Here is a 17752-nt window from a genome sequence, read left to right on the forward strand (position 1 = left end):
ATTGGACCAGCCAATAAATTCTGGAGGCGTCTAAATCGGCTGCTATTGAGCTGATCGTCCTATGGGACATAGGGGAGACAACTATTTTAAGTCGAATAAAATATTAGCAAGTATTTGTCGCATCCTTATAGAGAGGGTGAGACTTTTTTATTAAAAATAAACTGTGAAGGAAGAGATATAAATGAAACAACAAAAATAAGAAAAAAATGCAAATATTGTGAGTTATATACCTTTGTTATTGTGTTCTTTAAAGTTAAGACAATCCTGTTTCTGCTTATTTATGTTGTCGCTATAGTACCAACAAACTATTGAGCATTACAAGTTACTATTAGAAAAACTAAAACTAAATGACTTACACAAAAGTCTTTCAAATAGACCAAAGTATCAAAAACCCAAAACCGAATTAATGATCCTAAATGCGACAACATAACCCAAACAGAACTCAAACCATCACAATCGAGAACCAATAGTTGACAAGCCACTAAGTCAATGTAAATATTGTAAGGAAAAGATCGTCTTTACGTGACCAGTAGCATATATGAGATTTACTTAATTTGTCGCAAGGAGCGGTCCGGGCAAACAGCCGGGCTTTGCTCAAGACACTTTATAACCAGGACTGCACGGGATTACTCGTCCCGACATTTCTTTTGAGCCACATTTTCAGTCTTTTGGACCGCGGTTTCGAGATAGTAAATGGCTAGTTTAAAGATTGGGGCTTTGAGCCCTGTTTTAGAGGTTGAGCTTTGTGCATTTGTTGGGTACGTGGTGGATGAATTGTAACAATTTTGAAGGGAGTATACTGATGAAAAATGGGGACCATGTTTCTTATCCACTTTGTGTTATGACATTCTTTGCTCTAAGAGTAATTATGTCTATTCAACATATTTACTGGGTACTGATGTCATGTAGAGAATGACATACTTATGCACCTAAATAATTTGATTATATACTTTAATTTCTTTTGGTTATTCCGATAAATAAGTAGGTCACAATACAATATACTATGTCTTTGTTGCACAACTTTGTCTTTTTCTTTATAACCATTTGTTAGAAGCACCGTTTTCTTTATCATTCGTCTCTCAATATGCTGAACATCTCCATGAGGCCCTGACCCTCAGGGCAGCCGGAGTAGATAGAAGCACAGTTGAACATCTGCCTCCCAGCCGTGGCCGCATCATAGTAGGAACCCATCAGGTATAGTAAATCATCGTCTTTCTCATCAAAAGGGGTCTTGCCGTAGTCTGGCCTGGAATTTATAAACGATACAATATTATATATTTATAATTATACAGTATTAAATAGGTAAATTCGGTGCAGCTGTTTACTACAAGATAAGTTATGTAATGTAGCCACTTCTAAGTTTAATTACCTTTACTAATCTTATGAATGCGAAAGTAAGTAAGTTTTCACGCCAAAACTACTGAACCGATTTAAATGTTTGGTACACAGAGTCTAGAGCCTGAGAAAGGACACAGGATTTTATCAGGCTATGGAAAGTATTTATCCCGGGACGCCGATGAAATCGAAGAAAACAACTAGTTATCTGTAATTTTGGAATTAAAAGAGCTGCGATATTAACATACAATATAAGGTATATAATAAGTAATAGGTAAATTGGACGAAAATTTTAAATTAGCATAAACAAAAAAAACTGCATTAATAAGGTAAAGTTGCATATAATTGAAATAAGGCAATAATTGCCTTCATTATTTCGCAACCGACACGATACTTCCTCATTATTTAAATATAGCGATATCAACTTAATTAAGTGTAAAATATTCATAATGAGAACGCGATCAATGACCCGAATGAGATTGACAGTTAAGTAAGTAATACAATTATTTTCATGCCATGCATTTTAAAATTAACTTTTATGGGATTTATTTATTGAAAAATTATTACCTGCTGCCGTATGAAAATTATGGTTTGTACGGACTTTTGGTACTTCGTTTACATTTCTTTTTTCTATTAAATCTAGGACCGAGGACAGTGAAAGGTTTAAGAAATGTAATTATTGCTTTACATCAATGTTTCAGTATTTTGGTGATTTTAGCCCACATAATGTTTTTAAGTTAAAAACACATAATAATTACCAAGAATATTCAAAGTTGTTCAGGTCAGAACATCCAACTATATACGAGAATATTGACATAGGCGTAACGTAACATAAAAATGAGGTGGTAATAGGTATACTTACGTCAGCAAAATATGAAGTAATTCTCCCACCAATCCCTCTTCTTCCACTGGGTACTGTGCAGCTTCACAAATTGCTCGAAACACGCACTCGTCACCATTCATGCCTTTTCTGGAAAGTCAAACATCTGCAATTAATCTATGACTTTGTATAAAATAATATCAATATCTACATAAGGTTAGGGTCGGCTTTCGAGCCGATGCAGCTGATTACCAGTGGTAACATGGAGCAACTGCCTGTCTGACGTCCCCAACCCAGCAACCCTTACAACCCCCGGTACAACTAGTTGTTAGACTTTCTGGCTTCTCACTCTTAACGACCGTTAATGTTTAAATGACAACTGGATCCAATAATTTAACGCCCCTTCCAGAACTCGTTATTTCAAGATGGACAACTAAGTAGCCCGTCTGTTCCTTACCCATAGCACCCAAAGCACATAGTATAAATTTAACAATTGGATACCGATGAACGTATAGGTCTAAACAGTCGATACAAAAAATACAGTGTTTTTGAATCATCCTACTTCTGTTATACCCTTGACTCCTGGACAGAAGTTAACAGAAGATAATTCATTAAAGATTGATATATAGGTGTAATACTCACGCCTTCATCATATCAGCGACAGCCGTATAAAACGTCAGCCGTTCATCTCTCCTGGCTGCTATTTCTGCCTCCCTCTGCTCTCTAGACACCGTCTTGATGAAGTAATACTGGGATAGCTGGGTAATGTTGGTGAATTGCACGTATTGGTACTGGAAGTTGGCTGCGAAGGCCAGGCTTATGTAGTCCTCTGCTTTGATTGGTGCTGAGAGGCCGATGATCAGCTGGGGAAGGTAGAAATAAAGGGTTTAGATGAGGTTTTTCTGTACGTGCAGAGTTTGTCTCTAAAAAGTCATCATTGCAGACGTATTCAATGTACTTTTGTGGTATCTCATCATAGTTTTGTGTCAGACATATCAAACATTATTGTTAAGTTATGAAACTGTACAATAATCACTAAATCATAATTTTCTTCGATGAATCAGATGAAATCAGAAGAGGCCGGAGCCCTACAGGGACTCTGTAAATCTGCAATCAGTAAACCTCGCAAAAAGTGTCATTTACCTATATGATCGTAATGAATTTAGCAGTAGGAGCTACTAAAAAACACACCAGGGTTTCCATCCTCCGAGCCTTTTTCCCAAACTACGTTGGGGTCGGCTTCCAGTCTAACCGGATGTAGCTGAGTACCAGTGCTTTACAAGGAGCGACTGCCCTATCTGACCTCCTCAACCCAGTTACCTGGGCAACCCAATACCCCTTGGTTAGACTGGTGTCAGACTTACTGGCTTCTGACTACCCGTAACGACTGCCAAGGATGTTCAATGACAGCCGGGACCTACAGTTTAACGTGCCATCCGAAACACAGTCATTGGCGTCTAAGATATACTTAGAAAGTACATACAAACTTTGAAAAGTTGCATTGGTACTTGCCTGACCTGGAATCGAACCCGCGCCCTCATACTCGAGAGGTTGGTTCTTTGCCCACTAGGCCACCATTGTCTTTTGCCCACTAGGCCACCATTGTCTCCCACTAGGCCACCATTGTCTAAAAAACACACCAGGGTTTGAGGTGGGAAATGCCACCACTCATTTGATTGTGAATTGATTGAGAATCAGATACATAAGGAAACTTACCTTATAAGTACCTCCCTGAGGATAAACCAGAGGCAAGCTGTTGATCTGCCGCTTCATCACCATGGCTTTATGCTCTTCTTCATCATCACCAGATACTGCTATGCCCAACAGCAACACAGCGATAACAAAGTTGCCACTGGAAATTATTAAATTTATTTAATTTATTCTTTATGTTTATTGCAAAAGTTATGGTAATAAAGATGTAACCTTTTATTTAGTTGGAAACATGACTGAGTAATGATTTGTCTTTTGTAAAATAATTATGAAAACTAGAGTTCTTAGAAATTAGCTGTGTCTTATAATAAAGAAATCAAAACACACTGCGTTTCGAAAATAAAAAATATTTTATTATCCAGATAAAAATAATAGCAAAAAACATTACCACAATTTTGAAGGCGTCATTCTACTTAACGAAGTCATCATTTCTTTTTTTGCTCCTCGTAAGTAGCACTATTCAGTTAAGCCTCCTTTTAACACCATACCACTTTACTCACTGCATAATTTCGGGATAAACTTTTTAATTTTCAACAGCCAATCAGATCGCGAGTAGTCAGTTCACGCGTGCCCACTGCGTATCAATGCTGTCATTTCAAAAAGGTGTCAATGCACCCGCGTGTGTACCCGGACTTATAAGATCGTGTTCACACTGTAAACTAGATGTAGGTTGATCCGGGTTGAGTTTGGTTTACACCTTTTTTGAGAAAATGCATAGTCATGCTTACTGGTAGCTTTTGGTATGCTATAAAGTTTAATATTGGGGATATTATCAATACATTAAATTACGGGATTATTCGATTTCCTTGAGATGTTTCTCTACATATCCACTACTCTCTTAATCTTTCAAACTTCTCAGTTATCCTGGCAACCTCTGGTTATGATGGCATTCCTCCTTAATCTTTGAGGCATGCGATCAACACAGGAATGGAAGAAGCCAAAACCGGCTAGGAACTTATTCGAATTTGTGTCTCTATATGTATATTGTGAGTGTGAGATTGTATGTACATATATCAAGTTCCTAAAATAAGACTGTGCCAGTTTTCTCAGGCGCTAGTCGCATATGACGACCAAGACCAACTGAGGTTTTGAAGAGGGTGCAAAATCAGAAGCTGGGACCGGGTGCAAAAAAGTTAAGTTACGTCACTATGTGTATACCTACCCTATTCACATATCTTAAATTACTTATTTTAACGTGTGCCAAAAACAATGACGAAGATTCCCACCCAACAAGGAACGAGTTATGAAAAGTCCCGCAACCCTGCACACGGCTTTAGTTTAAATCTTGTAGTCACATGACTCCGCCCACTGGTCCACTCGGTACACTAATATGTTTATCCAATAGCTGGTCACGAGACAAAACCTTAAAATTGACGTATTCCGTGTAAGAGTAGCGATTGCTTGCTATCCGGATTGAGGAATGGAGATTTTCAAAAGAAAAGTTTTTTTCTCTTTTTTAGGAATCAAAATTGAATTCAATATTATGGTGGTTATTTTTTTTCCATCCATAAACAGATTTTTTGAAATTATTTGTTCCTAAAAGACAGCTAATTTTTATGTAGATTCTCCAATCAATAGATTGGAAAAAAATCCTTCTTATTTAGCTACAACTGTCCGCTCCATGTTTTAGCGAATAAAAATATATATAAAAAAAAAACCTACTCCAATTTCCCCAGAACCAAATTACGTAACAACAAAATATCGGATAGGTACTAACAAAATAAAACCAAAATTCCTGACTATTTCAAAATGTTTAGCATTTCCTTAACTGTCACCGTACGTGTACGTAATACGTATCTTTGAAACTTCTATTGTCTTAGTACAGTTTGACACGCTGCACAAGCACGATGCTTTCCAAAGCAATTATATCGATATTTATAACGGTCACATCACTAGGTTTCCATGTAATCGCCGAAGGAATTAAACCTAGTGAAATTATGCACAGGGACCGACGACAATTGCAGTTGCTGTATTTGAATAGTTCTGTTTTGCAGGTATGTAAGATGTTAATATACTAACTAGTTACAGTTATTGTATGTGCTGAAGTCAATTCATTAAGAATGTTTAACCTTTTTTCTAACTTGAATAAGCACTAGCCCTACCTAGCAGGTTGATCTAGACAACTAGACCCTATATTTGACTATACACTGGAGAATATTATTCCTCCTGATAATATTTACTACCTAAAAGTTAAATGTATATGGAATCTGAGAGAATTTAACTAATATAATTATACCGTCTGAAAAGGAAAATGATTATAAAACTAAAGTAAGAACTAAGCTTTACAGTTGAGCACCTGCTTAGCCTTTTCTCTGTTAGAATCGGCTCAGTCTAACCTAAATATAGAAGTTTCCTATTTTTCAGAAAACATTTTTTCCGAATTCATTAAAAATTAGCAAATTCTTTTATCAAATCAATGGCAAAAAAGCTGTTATAACTTACCCACTTTTTCACACGAAAGACATAAGATTGCTGAGCGCTAATCCTTATGAAACTCAAATCATCTTAATCCAGGTTAATCACAATATCAAGTCACAATTTTATTACAAGTACCTTATGTACACTAGGTATCATTGCCGAGATGTAATTTTGATGATCGGATTTGATAGGTATGACTATAGTAAATTGTTTTCCACTACTTAGTTGAATACGCGCTTATAGTATAATGTCGTCATGTTTTCAGAGAAACAGATGAACAAGTTTAATCCAGTTTAGTGTCGCAGCTACCGCAGGCTGTAACTACTGTATAAGAGCATTTTTTAAACTAAATAAATAAATTTTTAATTACTTCATTTTGTACATAATTTTACAATATTTTGCTTAAAAGCGCACAATATAAAATGTATTAATACTTAATTATGTAAAGTATAAAAAGTAAAATCTTGTCGTTGACATTAGGCTTATCGAATTAACACTTCTTCCTCATGCTCACAGGATTAACATCAGAAAACTACCTACCTTTCCTAAGCAAAACAAATGATTGTTATGTTTAAGTATAGCTGCAAGTATAGACAGTATTAATTTCCAGAAACATTCTGCTCACTTACAGCAACACTTGAAGAATCCTTTAATTTAGATACAAAAATCTGATGCCCGACCTTAAGGTCATTCCGCGCCGTTTGGCAGTAAAGTGGATCTCTTGTTGTTCTAACTTCTAGGATATCCGTTCAAGTCCGCGACAAAATCCTCGGAATAGGCGGTGCGTGTTCTAGTGTCTGATCCGTCATGACTATAGGTGACATTGATAATTTCTTATCCTCAAAATGGTTAATATCTGGTTCGATAGCCAATAAGTGGGCCAATAGTGGTATCCTATAATCTTAAATTAACGGAATGATTCACATATAAACAATACGTAAACTAAACTCCTTACCCGTGACGGTACTGTAATTTTAAATATCTGATTCAATGAATGTCAAAAGCATTATTTAAATAGGTAAAACACATCTTAATCGCCTACTATTTTTACTCATCTTAATAAAATAAGGCTTATTATATTCCTGGTGACTAATAACTTAAAAGTCGACAAATGTTGGCAACAAATAAAATAACTTGCCAGCGATTAAATATTTTCGCGACTATTATAATATGTAAGGTTCAAAATTAAGGGTGTTATAAAAACTAAAAACTAGCAGCTGCGTTTGGGTAGCAAATAAACTATACCAGTCAATTGAAATATTAGGTGAGGAGCTATTTATAATGACTTGGCGACTAATAATGTTAGTTGGGTGGCAAAGATAATATGTTACCAACTATTCCGTGCCGACTAAAAACCCAGTTTCAGGCTTCGCTTTGTGGATAGCTCTAAATATTAAAAGGAGTACAGTAAAAAGGAATAAGAGTTAATTATTAATATTGTGTATCATAATTTCATGAAAACGGCGGAAGGTGCGGTGGTATTATCTCACTTGGCGCACTATGAAGAAGGTAGAATTTAATTTGGATTCATTTTAGTTAGCATATTGCTATTTATAACCTTCAATTAAAAAAACATTGTATTAAAAATTGAAGTTAGTGACGAAAACGAATCGCTGCAAAACCGACTCCATGTAGTCTTGTCTGCCCTACCCCTAGAGTGCAATTCAAAACCGCGTAGGCGCGGAGGGGCGAGGCGGCCTGCGAGCTGAGGCGCAGGTAATTTGAACGCTCGCCGCCGCGGCTGGGGCTGGCCGGCCCTGCCGGCCAGCAAGCCGAAGCTGCGGTGGTGAGCGTGAAAACCATCTGCAACTATAAGCTCGCATGGGACCGCCGGAGCCCCGCAGCGCCGGAGCCGTGACAGAAGTCATGCTTGCTGCATGTTGCATGCTTACTTCCATGCTATTCACCTATAATTTTGAAAATAACAGTCGCAAAATATTTTTTCTTCATGCCATTTTAGACTTTATTTAAAGCTATTAAAAAGTCGCACAATATATTTATAATATGAGCTAGTTTATATTTATTCTTCATCCAAACAATTTTAAATAGAACCTGATTTGTATTATTTATGAATGCCCATTTTCTATTTTATTGTCATCATTAAGTTTTCGCTTTGATATTAATTCAGTCGCCAAAAGAAAAACTTGATGCTAGTTTAAATTAAAACGGACCTCATAAGTGATATATTAATATGCTACCTTTGACTTATTACGATACTCGTTTTTAGCTGCCAACCCATTATAAATGGTACCCACTCTATTATTTTTTAAAACCTATATTCGTTTTACTTAGTCGCCGCGTTAAATACATGCCATAAAATAACTGAAAAGACAGAAACCACAATCGCAATTGGTGGATTTCCTAGATAAGCAAGTGTTCTGTATAACGGTTAAAAAACTGCAAATGTTCTGTTGTTGTAAAATATCTAAGAGGCAAACAAACAAACTAGTCCCAAGCTTATAAAGGGTGCAAAGCCGTTAGGTAAATAAGTTGTAAGTTACTGATTACCTAATACCTATTTTTGATAACAATCTTGAATACAAGAAATAGGGTCGTCGGATTATGAACATCATTACTCGTCCCAGGCCTACATTTAAAATTATTTACTTAAAGAAAAATAAAAACACTCACAAAGACCCACAACAAATCCGCAATACCGGCCCAAAAACTCCAAAAAAAAAAATACAACATCCGTTTTTTTTTTCTCAAGTCACATTTAGCATCTCCGTTAACTCCATCAATTTCCATCGGATATCCAAAACGATTACCATCACTACGGCACTTTAAAAATTCGGCAACTCATGTCATTTAACTGCGCGCACGCACCTTAGCATCATGATTTCCAAAAAGTTTTTTTTTACCTTACTGAATCTTGCCCTAGTATACTCTGGTCTTGGGAAGGACTTGGATCATGATGGGATATTGCACAGGGAAAAAAGACAGCTGTTATGGCCAAATAGTACAACTCTACAGGTATGTGTTTATAGAGATTTAGCTGTAACTGTAAAAATGTTTAAGCCGGATGTTTTTGGATTACCGTTAGTTAAGAAAAGTGTGTAGTCTCTTGATGATGGTTCGTTCAGTCGTTTCAGGATTTAGGATTTAGGACCAGGATAATTTCGTCAGAATAAGGTCGTCAATTTAGTGATAGATTGTTGGTGATATTAATTATTGATACATGATTAAAACATTCGTCCTTAAAAACACTTCTCCTATTCAGGGAACCTAGAGTAAGCTCCTAGCACTTTCCATCTGTATACATAACCCTTTTTAAATCAAGCTTATTTATTATGGAGCCACTTATACAAAATGACAGCAATCTGAACCTTATCCACATTTTAATAAAGCACAATTTTACTATAAAGTTTTCTTCATTTCAATACATAAAAGACACACGTGTAAGGGAAACCATAGCGATGTAGGTAATGTTATCCTTGAGACGAGTATATAATAATACAGCATGTTATCTCTACTCAATACCTCGTGATTATTTATTGGAAAATTGCTCCACGGATATTTCCGCTACAATGTTATCAGAATCATTGGCAAGCTTGAAATTATGTTAATAGTATATTATACTGAATATGATCGGAATGTTCCCTTAGAGTACCCGTACATTACAAGCTTTTAGTCGGCTGATAGTTTGTTTAGACTCATAAAATAGCATGAAGATGAATAGTAGTACGCACATTACAAATATCAGATGATAAACTAAAGAGCTATTTAATAGAAGACAATTTTAAAACACTTTTTTTAAACTGGCCGTAAATATTTTAACTTGAACCAAATTCAGAAAGAAATACTGAAAGCCCATTTTTGGTAGCGGCATCGACATCTTCTTAATTCTGATCATCGCTGGTCGACAATATGTAATATTTTTGGAGATATCCTTGGTTTGCTCAGCTTGTTTGGCTACGTTCGGCCACCCAAAACCTTTTTGATAAATATCTACAATCGTAAGAAAAAAAAAACAAATGAGAATTAAAGCAATCATCCTTTAGAACGACACAGGCATACAAAAAACATATGATAGCTAAAATACGTTATGTTCTAGAAAATGTTGGATGTTTAAGCTTTTAATATACTCAGAGGGAAAAGGGTCCTTTTATCGGCAAAGGGGGCGACAAGGTAACTCAGTTAAGGCTCCATTTGCAACGAAATATACCAGTATAATTCAATCATGTGGTTCTCAGTAAAAATAAGGACCTATCCGCGTTGGTGTTTAAGGAAGATTAATTGGATTTTTCAAATCATTGGCCGCATCTTAATAAATTCTGTTCTGTTAATCTTGCTTGAAAATAATGTAGGTGTAAAAGTTACTTAAGTAAAGACGTGATATCACCGATGTGAAACCAATATCCACTTGTTCATTTGAAAGCCTTAAACCATTGTTTTTTGAATCTGCCTTGCCTATTGCATAACTATATTGGATTCGTCTTCAGTCGAAGCAGATGCAGCTGAGTACCAGTGTTGCATAAGGAGCGACTGCCTATCTGACCTCCTCAACCCAGATGTTGGGTTGGTAGTTAAGAGTCGTCGTCCGATTTTCTAGTTTCTAAACAACCCGTAACGACTGCCAAAGATGTTCAAATGTCAGCCTGGACCTACTGTTTATCTACATTTTAAATGTGACTCTGAATTGATTTATTATTTCCTAATTTTCCAGTTCAACGCCGGCTTTGGCTTTCCGAGTGCTGCGAAACACATCAATGTGAACTACGCATTTCAAGCGAACTTCCAACTACCGTGGAATCGAACGCAGATACCCATAGATATATTAGAAGCCAACTCTGGGTATGTTGGAACGGCAAGGAAGAAAAGAGAAGCAGGGATCAGAGATGATAAAAATGGGAATTACCAGGACGATGCAAGACTTTATCATTTTTATAAACATGTGGAGTCTGTTTTAGATGGGTAAGTTCGTACACGATATTCCTCTTTAGAGCCATGTTCTAGATCATTTTTAAAATCGTTTTCTTTCGGTTCAAGGATCGAATACATTGCGATGTTATGGATTCGGAAGTAGTTCTAGAATCAACGCCTAATTGAGCTATATAAATGGGTTTTGACTTATCAGAACCATATTAACATTCCTGCGTTTACGCTTTCTCCTAAGGACATCTGGCCCGATTTAACTTATGCAGAAATTGTGACTTTACAGTCTTGTTACTTCTGTTATGGGCTCGAGTCAAACCGCGCGAAAACTGCCTCTGCGAAAGCTAATTCTTGAGGTTGCACGGTATTAATATTAACCTCAAGAATTATCTTGCACACAAAACAATGTTAATGCATTACCTATTAAGTACTGCACTCTCTTTACGCGTCATGCTACCCTGGTACATCTGAGTAACGTGGGACGCTAACTACAGAGCTAATTACTACTTAACGTGTTCATTAGAGTCAGTGTGGTCCTGGTAATTGTGAGTTTGCGAGAATATGAATACTAATCAGGTTATAATGTGCCCACTGTTGGACTGCAGTTTTTGTTACAAAAACGAGAGAAAACTGCCAGCAAGTGTTAAGACTCTTTCTTATCGACCCGAAATCTGGCAAAATCGAATAGAATTTGTCAAAGTGTCTAACAATATAGAACTTCTTAGGCTAGGTATCGTTGACAGGGACTGGTAGAACTGTGATGTAGAACAATTTAGGGGATTATGGAATTATTATCAAGAAAAGCATTGCCTGATGATAGAAGCTTAGTTAAACAATCGGGGCTTTCTTCGTTTGAGAAGAGATCTTTCTGTTTCATAGTCGTTCCTAATGCTCGAACCCAGAAGGACTTCAAACCTAAGACATCAGGAGATTAAACCCAAGGACACAGTTTAATCCCGTCTCCCAGAATCAATATACCAAAAGCAATTATAATCATAACTCTATGTGCTAGAACTTAGTTCAAGTAACAGCAGCCAACCAATACATATTCTACTAACGATGTGTTGCACATTACTGACGCTAACCTCGGCCGTAAATTATGTTTGCATAAGGATCGGGTTAACCGCGATAGTTCAACGTATTAAACTACGTATGTAACCACAAGCGGGGCACCTTTCTCTGAAGTTGGGAATGATGGTGTAACTTAATAAGATATAACTTTTTTCTTCTTTAATTAACTTTAAGGTATCTCAAGTGATGATTTTAAATTGTAATTATTTTGAAACGATTAGCGAATATCATACCGTAAATTCGTTTATTGTCTACACCAGTGGTTCTTAACCGGTGGTCCGCGGACCACTGGTGGTCCCTGGAGGCATTCCAAGTGGTCCGCGAAGCTTTGCTTCGCGACGTTGCTATACATTATCTAACTTAATTTTTATCGACTTATAATTGCGAGCGGGGGTTTTCGCATGGACGTATATCGGGTGTGTCGTACCTAGTCCTGCCATTCATGAAAATTTATGGTTTTGGCATTTGTTAACAAACAAAAAGTTAAGTACGTTTGGGATAAATTTCACGTAATATTTGGTTTAAGTCCGATAAAATTTCAAGCTCGCTTCGCTCGCGTATTCACAAACTATATGCCCTTATTTTTGCATTTGTCAACAAATAAAAAGTTAAGTACGTTTGGGCTACATTTTACGTAATATTTGGTTTAAGTCCGATAAAATTTTCGCGCTCGCTTCGCTCGCGCATTTGGAAACTACATAGCCAAGTATTTCTTTATTTGCATTTGCTTACCTACACAACTACCGACATGCGTTTAGCTTTGAGTAGAACTGACCCAAAAATTCAGATTTTTTTTGATAAATAATAAAGAAATGAGTGCTAATTTAGGTAAACCGATGAGGTGGTCCCCGGCAAGATAAACTTTAGTTAAGTGGTCCCTCATGTCAAAAAGGTTAAGAACCACTGGTCTACACTGACTATTCTCACTGTCGCTTATGGTTTGTCCAACACTAAACTTCAAATGTGATTTTGCACTTTCAGAAGTTTTTTGTTTTTTAAGCAGTATTTTCTGTAGAAATTCAACTAAACTTTTTAACTACCTAAGTAATTAATAATAAATCATAGTCAACATCAGTTCAGACATGAACTTCACTGTTCTGTTGTGAAAAAAAATCAAAATTGTGAAAAAACCGTAATACAGTTTTCCAAATCATCACGTAGCTTGTAAGTGATTTCAATATAGAAATAAGTGTGAATCCTAACTCGTTTACCACGTCTCTAATCGCACTTGTTAAGCGCGGTCTGATTTGTTAGACGAATTATCGCTTTCTCGCCTTACTGTACACTGACCTTTGCCATGACGTCTTTCAGTCACGACACAAAAATTTTTTATTAAAAAAACTAGCTTCCACAAGTAGTTTTATGCGCGTCCCATGGGAACTTCTTCACACACACGGAATAAGTATACAGTTGATAGAAAGTAGGTATAACTATGTTTGCTTGAACGTGCTTATCTCTGTTGGACAGATTGAAAAAAATATTTCAGTATTTGATATAGTAGTAGTCTATAACTTACCTACTTGTTATTTATACTTGTAATAGTTCTGATAGTACACAGATAAAACGGCAGCGGCTAGCGGTAGGTAGTCTAGTTTTACAGTTCCTACCTTTTATCACATCGCTAATCCTTTCAGATTGTTTGCCAATTTAAAATTTGTAAAATTCAGCATGACACAGCAAGACAAGGCTCTAAAATATTTTTTTCTGACATTTTTGTTTACATGAATATCACTTTGCTCTAATTTGGTTAACACAATTTTGGGTTTTCCGGATTTTCACAAGTGAAATACTATACACTATACTTACACACACGTGTATTATTTTTGAGTGAAATGCTCATAGAAACACAACATCAGATAATGATTATAATTTATTTATAATCATACAAACACAATATTCCACAAATAATTTGTACCTGTAACTTTTTGTTACTGACAAAAGCAATTTGACAAAGATGACAATAGATTGAATTGTTTGATATATTAATTGGTTTCAATTAAAATAACTGTTTTATTACGAATTTAATTGTGAACTAATCAATTTTATTGCATGTTAATTTGAGCTATGACAATATTGAATCTAAATTTTATACCATTTAAGTTTTGAACAATGCAATAAGAGCACCCAATTTTCTTTTTAGATTTCGTAGTTTGTAGGTATAATGCTCCAAAAACTTTGTATCGAAGGCATTGCATATCTATGTGACAATATGTCCATGTGTTTGTTTATTCACGGATAACCGATCGGTAGCAAGATATCGAAATCATGATTTATTTCACTCCGCCACTTGGTTGCTTACGGAAGCAATTTTCACATAAATTGCTTTCGTCAATACCAATTTTGTGAATGTCAAAATTCGTTATTTATTACTGTTTACTGGTGCGAAGCTATTTTAATAAACATCGGGTATATTTATTTTGGCGGTGTGAATATTTTAATCCGTCTTTTCTGGGATGTGGAAACATCGGAGTTCCTAATGGATCAATCGAATATCCCTTTACGTTTTATATAGTCATCACTTCTGTCTGAAGTTTTGGGAAGGACAGATGGGTATTGTCAGTTTCTTGAAACTATTAGATACCATATTATAGCTGCGACTAAGCGTTGGATTTTGGGTATGGATTCAGTTATAATTGAGGTGTTTAAGACTTTTTGTTTGTCATTATAATATTGTAACTTCTCCAATTCCTCAAGAAAGAACAGGACGTTTAGATAATTCCAAGTTCTTACTAAGTCACAAGGAAAAATAAACTATTTTATCTCAAGATTTATTTACACATTTTCTGTATCGTTTCCAGATTCGGCCACAATGGCAGATCCTGTGTGCTGCAGACACTGTGTCAACTCGGAGCTGAACCTCTTCACTCTGATGATGAAGAGGATCTACTGCATGAAATGGCAACGTTTGTATTGAAGTAAGTATCTTGCTGTTAGTTTCCTAAACATATTTTTTGGCGTGGAGTCATAGCAGGTACCTAATATAGGAAACTCTTTGGGTGGATGGGTTCTCCCATTACACCCAAAGAGTTTAACACCATTTTTATATGATAAAAGACAATTTTACTTATGTAAGTAATTAATCTATACTAATATTATAAAGCTGAAGAGTTTGTTTGTTTGTTGGAACTACTGGTCCGATTTGAACAATTCTTTCGGTGTTAGATAGCCCATTTATCGAGGAAGGCTATAAGCTACTTTTTATCCGGGTTCGTGCAGAGGTTCCCACGGGATGCGGGTGAAACCGCTGGCAGAAGCTAGTATTATATAAAAAAACGACTCATCTTTGGAACAATTTTCAGAACTGCTTTTTAACAGTGATGTATCTGTTGCTCATTCAAACCTATAGTATCCGATCATTAAAATAATTCCAGAAGAAGTCAATGATCAATTCAAATCCCTTCAGAGTTACGTCACGATTGACAAGTGCAACTCAACTAGTTCCGATCATTAGTAAGTAGTTTAGGCGACAATTACATGAGCACACATACAGACACGCCAACTAGCACAACTTGAAACTAAGTGAAGTTTGTGGGGTTGCGATGCTAAATCTGTATCGGGTTAGACATTCTTTTGCTTGAGTTGTATGTAAATGGTTGGAAAGTATAGGTAATACTGGTATTTTAAAGACACACCGGGAAACTTTATGATGTCAAATATTCAATCGATTCATAAAATAGTGTTGTATCTACTCAACCGTCAGACAATATAACATTTACAAAGGTTACATATGTAGAATGCAGATGTAGTTTCCTTTATTGTGTGCTTGATTTGACAATAAACATCTGACAGCGTCTAAGTGTGTGAGCCTTGATTGCACAATTCCCTCGACTTATAGTTATGCCTAAATATTTTTATTTTTTCAGTGAATTATCAAACTATGTTCTTAATTATGTTTCTTTAAATTTCAGCCCCAAAAACGATGGCATCCACAACCTGACAGAAAAGGACGAAACTTACCCTTACATAAAGGCGTACACAGACGGAGAGAAACATGAAGACTGCACGAAGCTATACAGGGGATGTGGTCTCTCTTTTATAGACGTATTCACTAAGTTACACGATCTATCTTAATTGAATAAAGACTGTTGTGTATTAAAGTTATTATGAAAATAATTATTGTGTGGAATGGCAAACTACATGATAGTACCATTCATAGTACCGCCATTGTCTACTGTCTCTTAGTATTAATCACCATTTGACTGTTTTTGTACTGGAAAGCGAAACTTCAACTTACCCTCAAGTGAGGTCGGTACTGTATTGGGCACTATATCGACACTATATTGGCTTAAAATAGGATTCAAAATATACTTTCTGTAAATCAAATGATTCCACCTAAATTGTTCGCGCACATTATTTTCTTCGCAAAAAAAGATGTGATGTACGCGCCGCTCGATGCGAAATCACTGCTAGCATGTAAGTGAGCACAAAGGTTAAAATAAAAGGTTTCGACAGTTGACAATTTAGAAATGTCCGTGAACTTACAAATCGAAAAACGTATGATTGATAAATAAAACTTTTATACTTTTGAATTGTCGAATTTATTTAATAGATTACAAATTAATAGAACATATATTTTTTTTTACTCAACATTCATTTATTATTATTATTCGTGATTCTGCAAACTATTGAAATATATCAAAGATAAAAATATCCGCCTGCCCAACACTCAGTCTAGACATACAGGGCAAAAATGAACCCGTATTCATTTTCATAAAAGAGAACCCTTGTACCGTACCTAGGTATCCAGGGTGTAGATTTTTATGCTATTTTCGGAAACAGCACATGAATCACCCACAAAATAGAGTGCATTACCCGTATTTCATCCCACGCTATTCACAAAAGTCAACTTAGAGTGGAATATTAAGGGTTGCAAGTATCTTTTTATACTATTTTGGAGCTATTGTTGTCTTATGTCCTGAATTTGTAATGGAATCACTATTTGGTGGTTATAATTTTTAATATGTACTGAAAAGCTTGATAAACCTTGATAATCAATATTTTTTCTGAATATTGTACATTTCTGGCTATTGTTTTTAAGGCATGAAGTGCAAATTATGAGTAATACCTACATGTTATGTAGATCTTACAGACTTATCAATGAGAATCTGGAATAGTAGAACCGTCTACAACAAGCATCATCAATCAAATGTAATATCTAGACTAGATAATAATGATATATTTTATTTTTCATGATTTGCATAGAGTTAGGTACTTCCATTTTAATAATAATCTTTTAAAGTACTAAAATAACTTGGGTACCATTCTGTCATCTTGCTTTTTTTTACAATTAACATGTTTCTGAATTATTCAACACCCTCTTGAAAAGGTTTTTTGGTACATAAAAATAGCATAACATTGCTGAAAATTTTAATAATTTAATACATAAAGTACTAAATAAAACACCTTGTTTTCTTTATTTCATTTCAAAAATAAATTAATTATAGACTAACTTATATTACATTAATATTTCAACTGTCAAGCATTATTTTAGGTCGACATTTGAAAGTATTAACATTTCGTTTA

At 35.6% G+C, this 17752-nt stretch overlaps 2 protein-coding genes across 2 annotated transcripts; one reads left to right on the forward strand and one right to left on the reverse strand.

Annotated features, from left to right (window-relative positions):
• Nucleotides 1–180: 180 nt before the first annotated feature.
• On the reverse strand, nucleotides 181–4537 carry LOC126055812 (uncharacterized). Its single transcript, XM_064038873.1, has 5 exons — nucleotides 4254–4537; nucleotides 3872–4007; nucleotides 2798–3018; nucleotides 2198–2305; nucleotides 181–1246 (listed from the first exon to the last, which is right to left on the reverse strand). The coding sequence occupies exons 1-5, from the start codon at nucleotides 4292–4294 to the stop codon at nucleotides 1069–1071; spliced, it is 684 nt and encodes a 227-aa protein (XP_063894943.1). The 5' UTR covers nucleotides 4295–4537; the 3' UTR covers nucleotides 181–1068.
• A 4571-nt stretch (nucleotides 4538–9108) lies between these two features.
• Nucleotides 9109–16786, forward strand: LOC126055811 (uncharacterized). Its single transcript, XM_064038914.1, has 4 exons — nucleotides 9109–9256; nucleotides 10950–11197; nucleotides 15028–15144; nucleotides 16138–16786. Exons 1-4 carry the CDS (start codon nucleotides 9119–9121, stop codon nucleotides 16298–16300), a joined length of 666 nt encoding a protein of 221 aa, XP_063894984.1. The 5' UTR covers nucleotides 9109–9118; the 3' UTR covers nucleotides 16301–16786.
• The last annotated feature ends 966 nt before the right edge of the window (nucleotides 16787–17752 follow it).

The sequence above is a fragment of the Helicoverpa armigera genome, chromosome 17, assembly GCF_030705265.1.
Source record: "Helicoverpa armigera isolate CAAS_96S chromosome 17, ASM3070526v1, whole genome shotgun sequence".
Lineage (NCBI taxonomy): Eukaryota > Metazoa > Arthropoda > Insecta > Lepidoptera > Noctuidae > Helicoverpa > Helicoverpa armigera.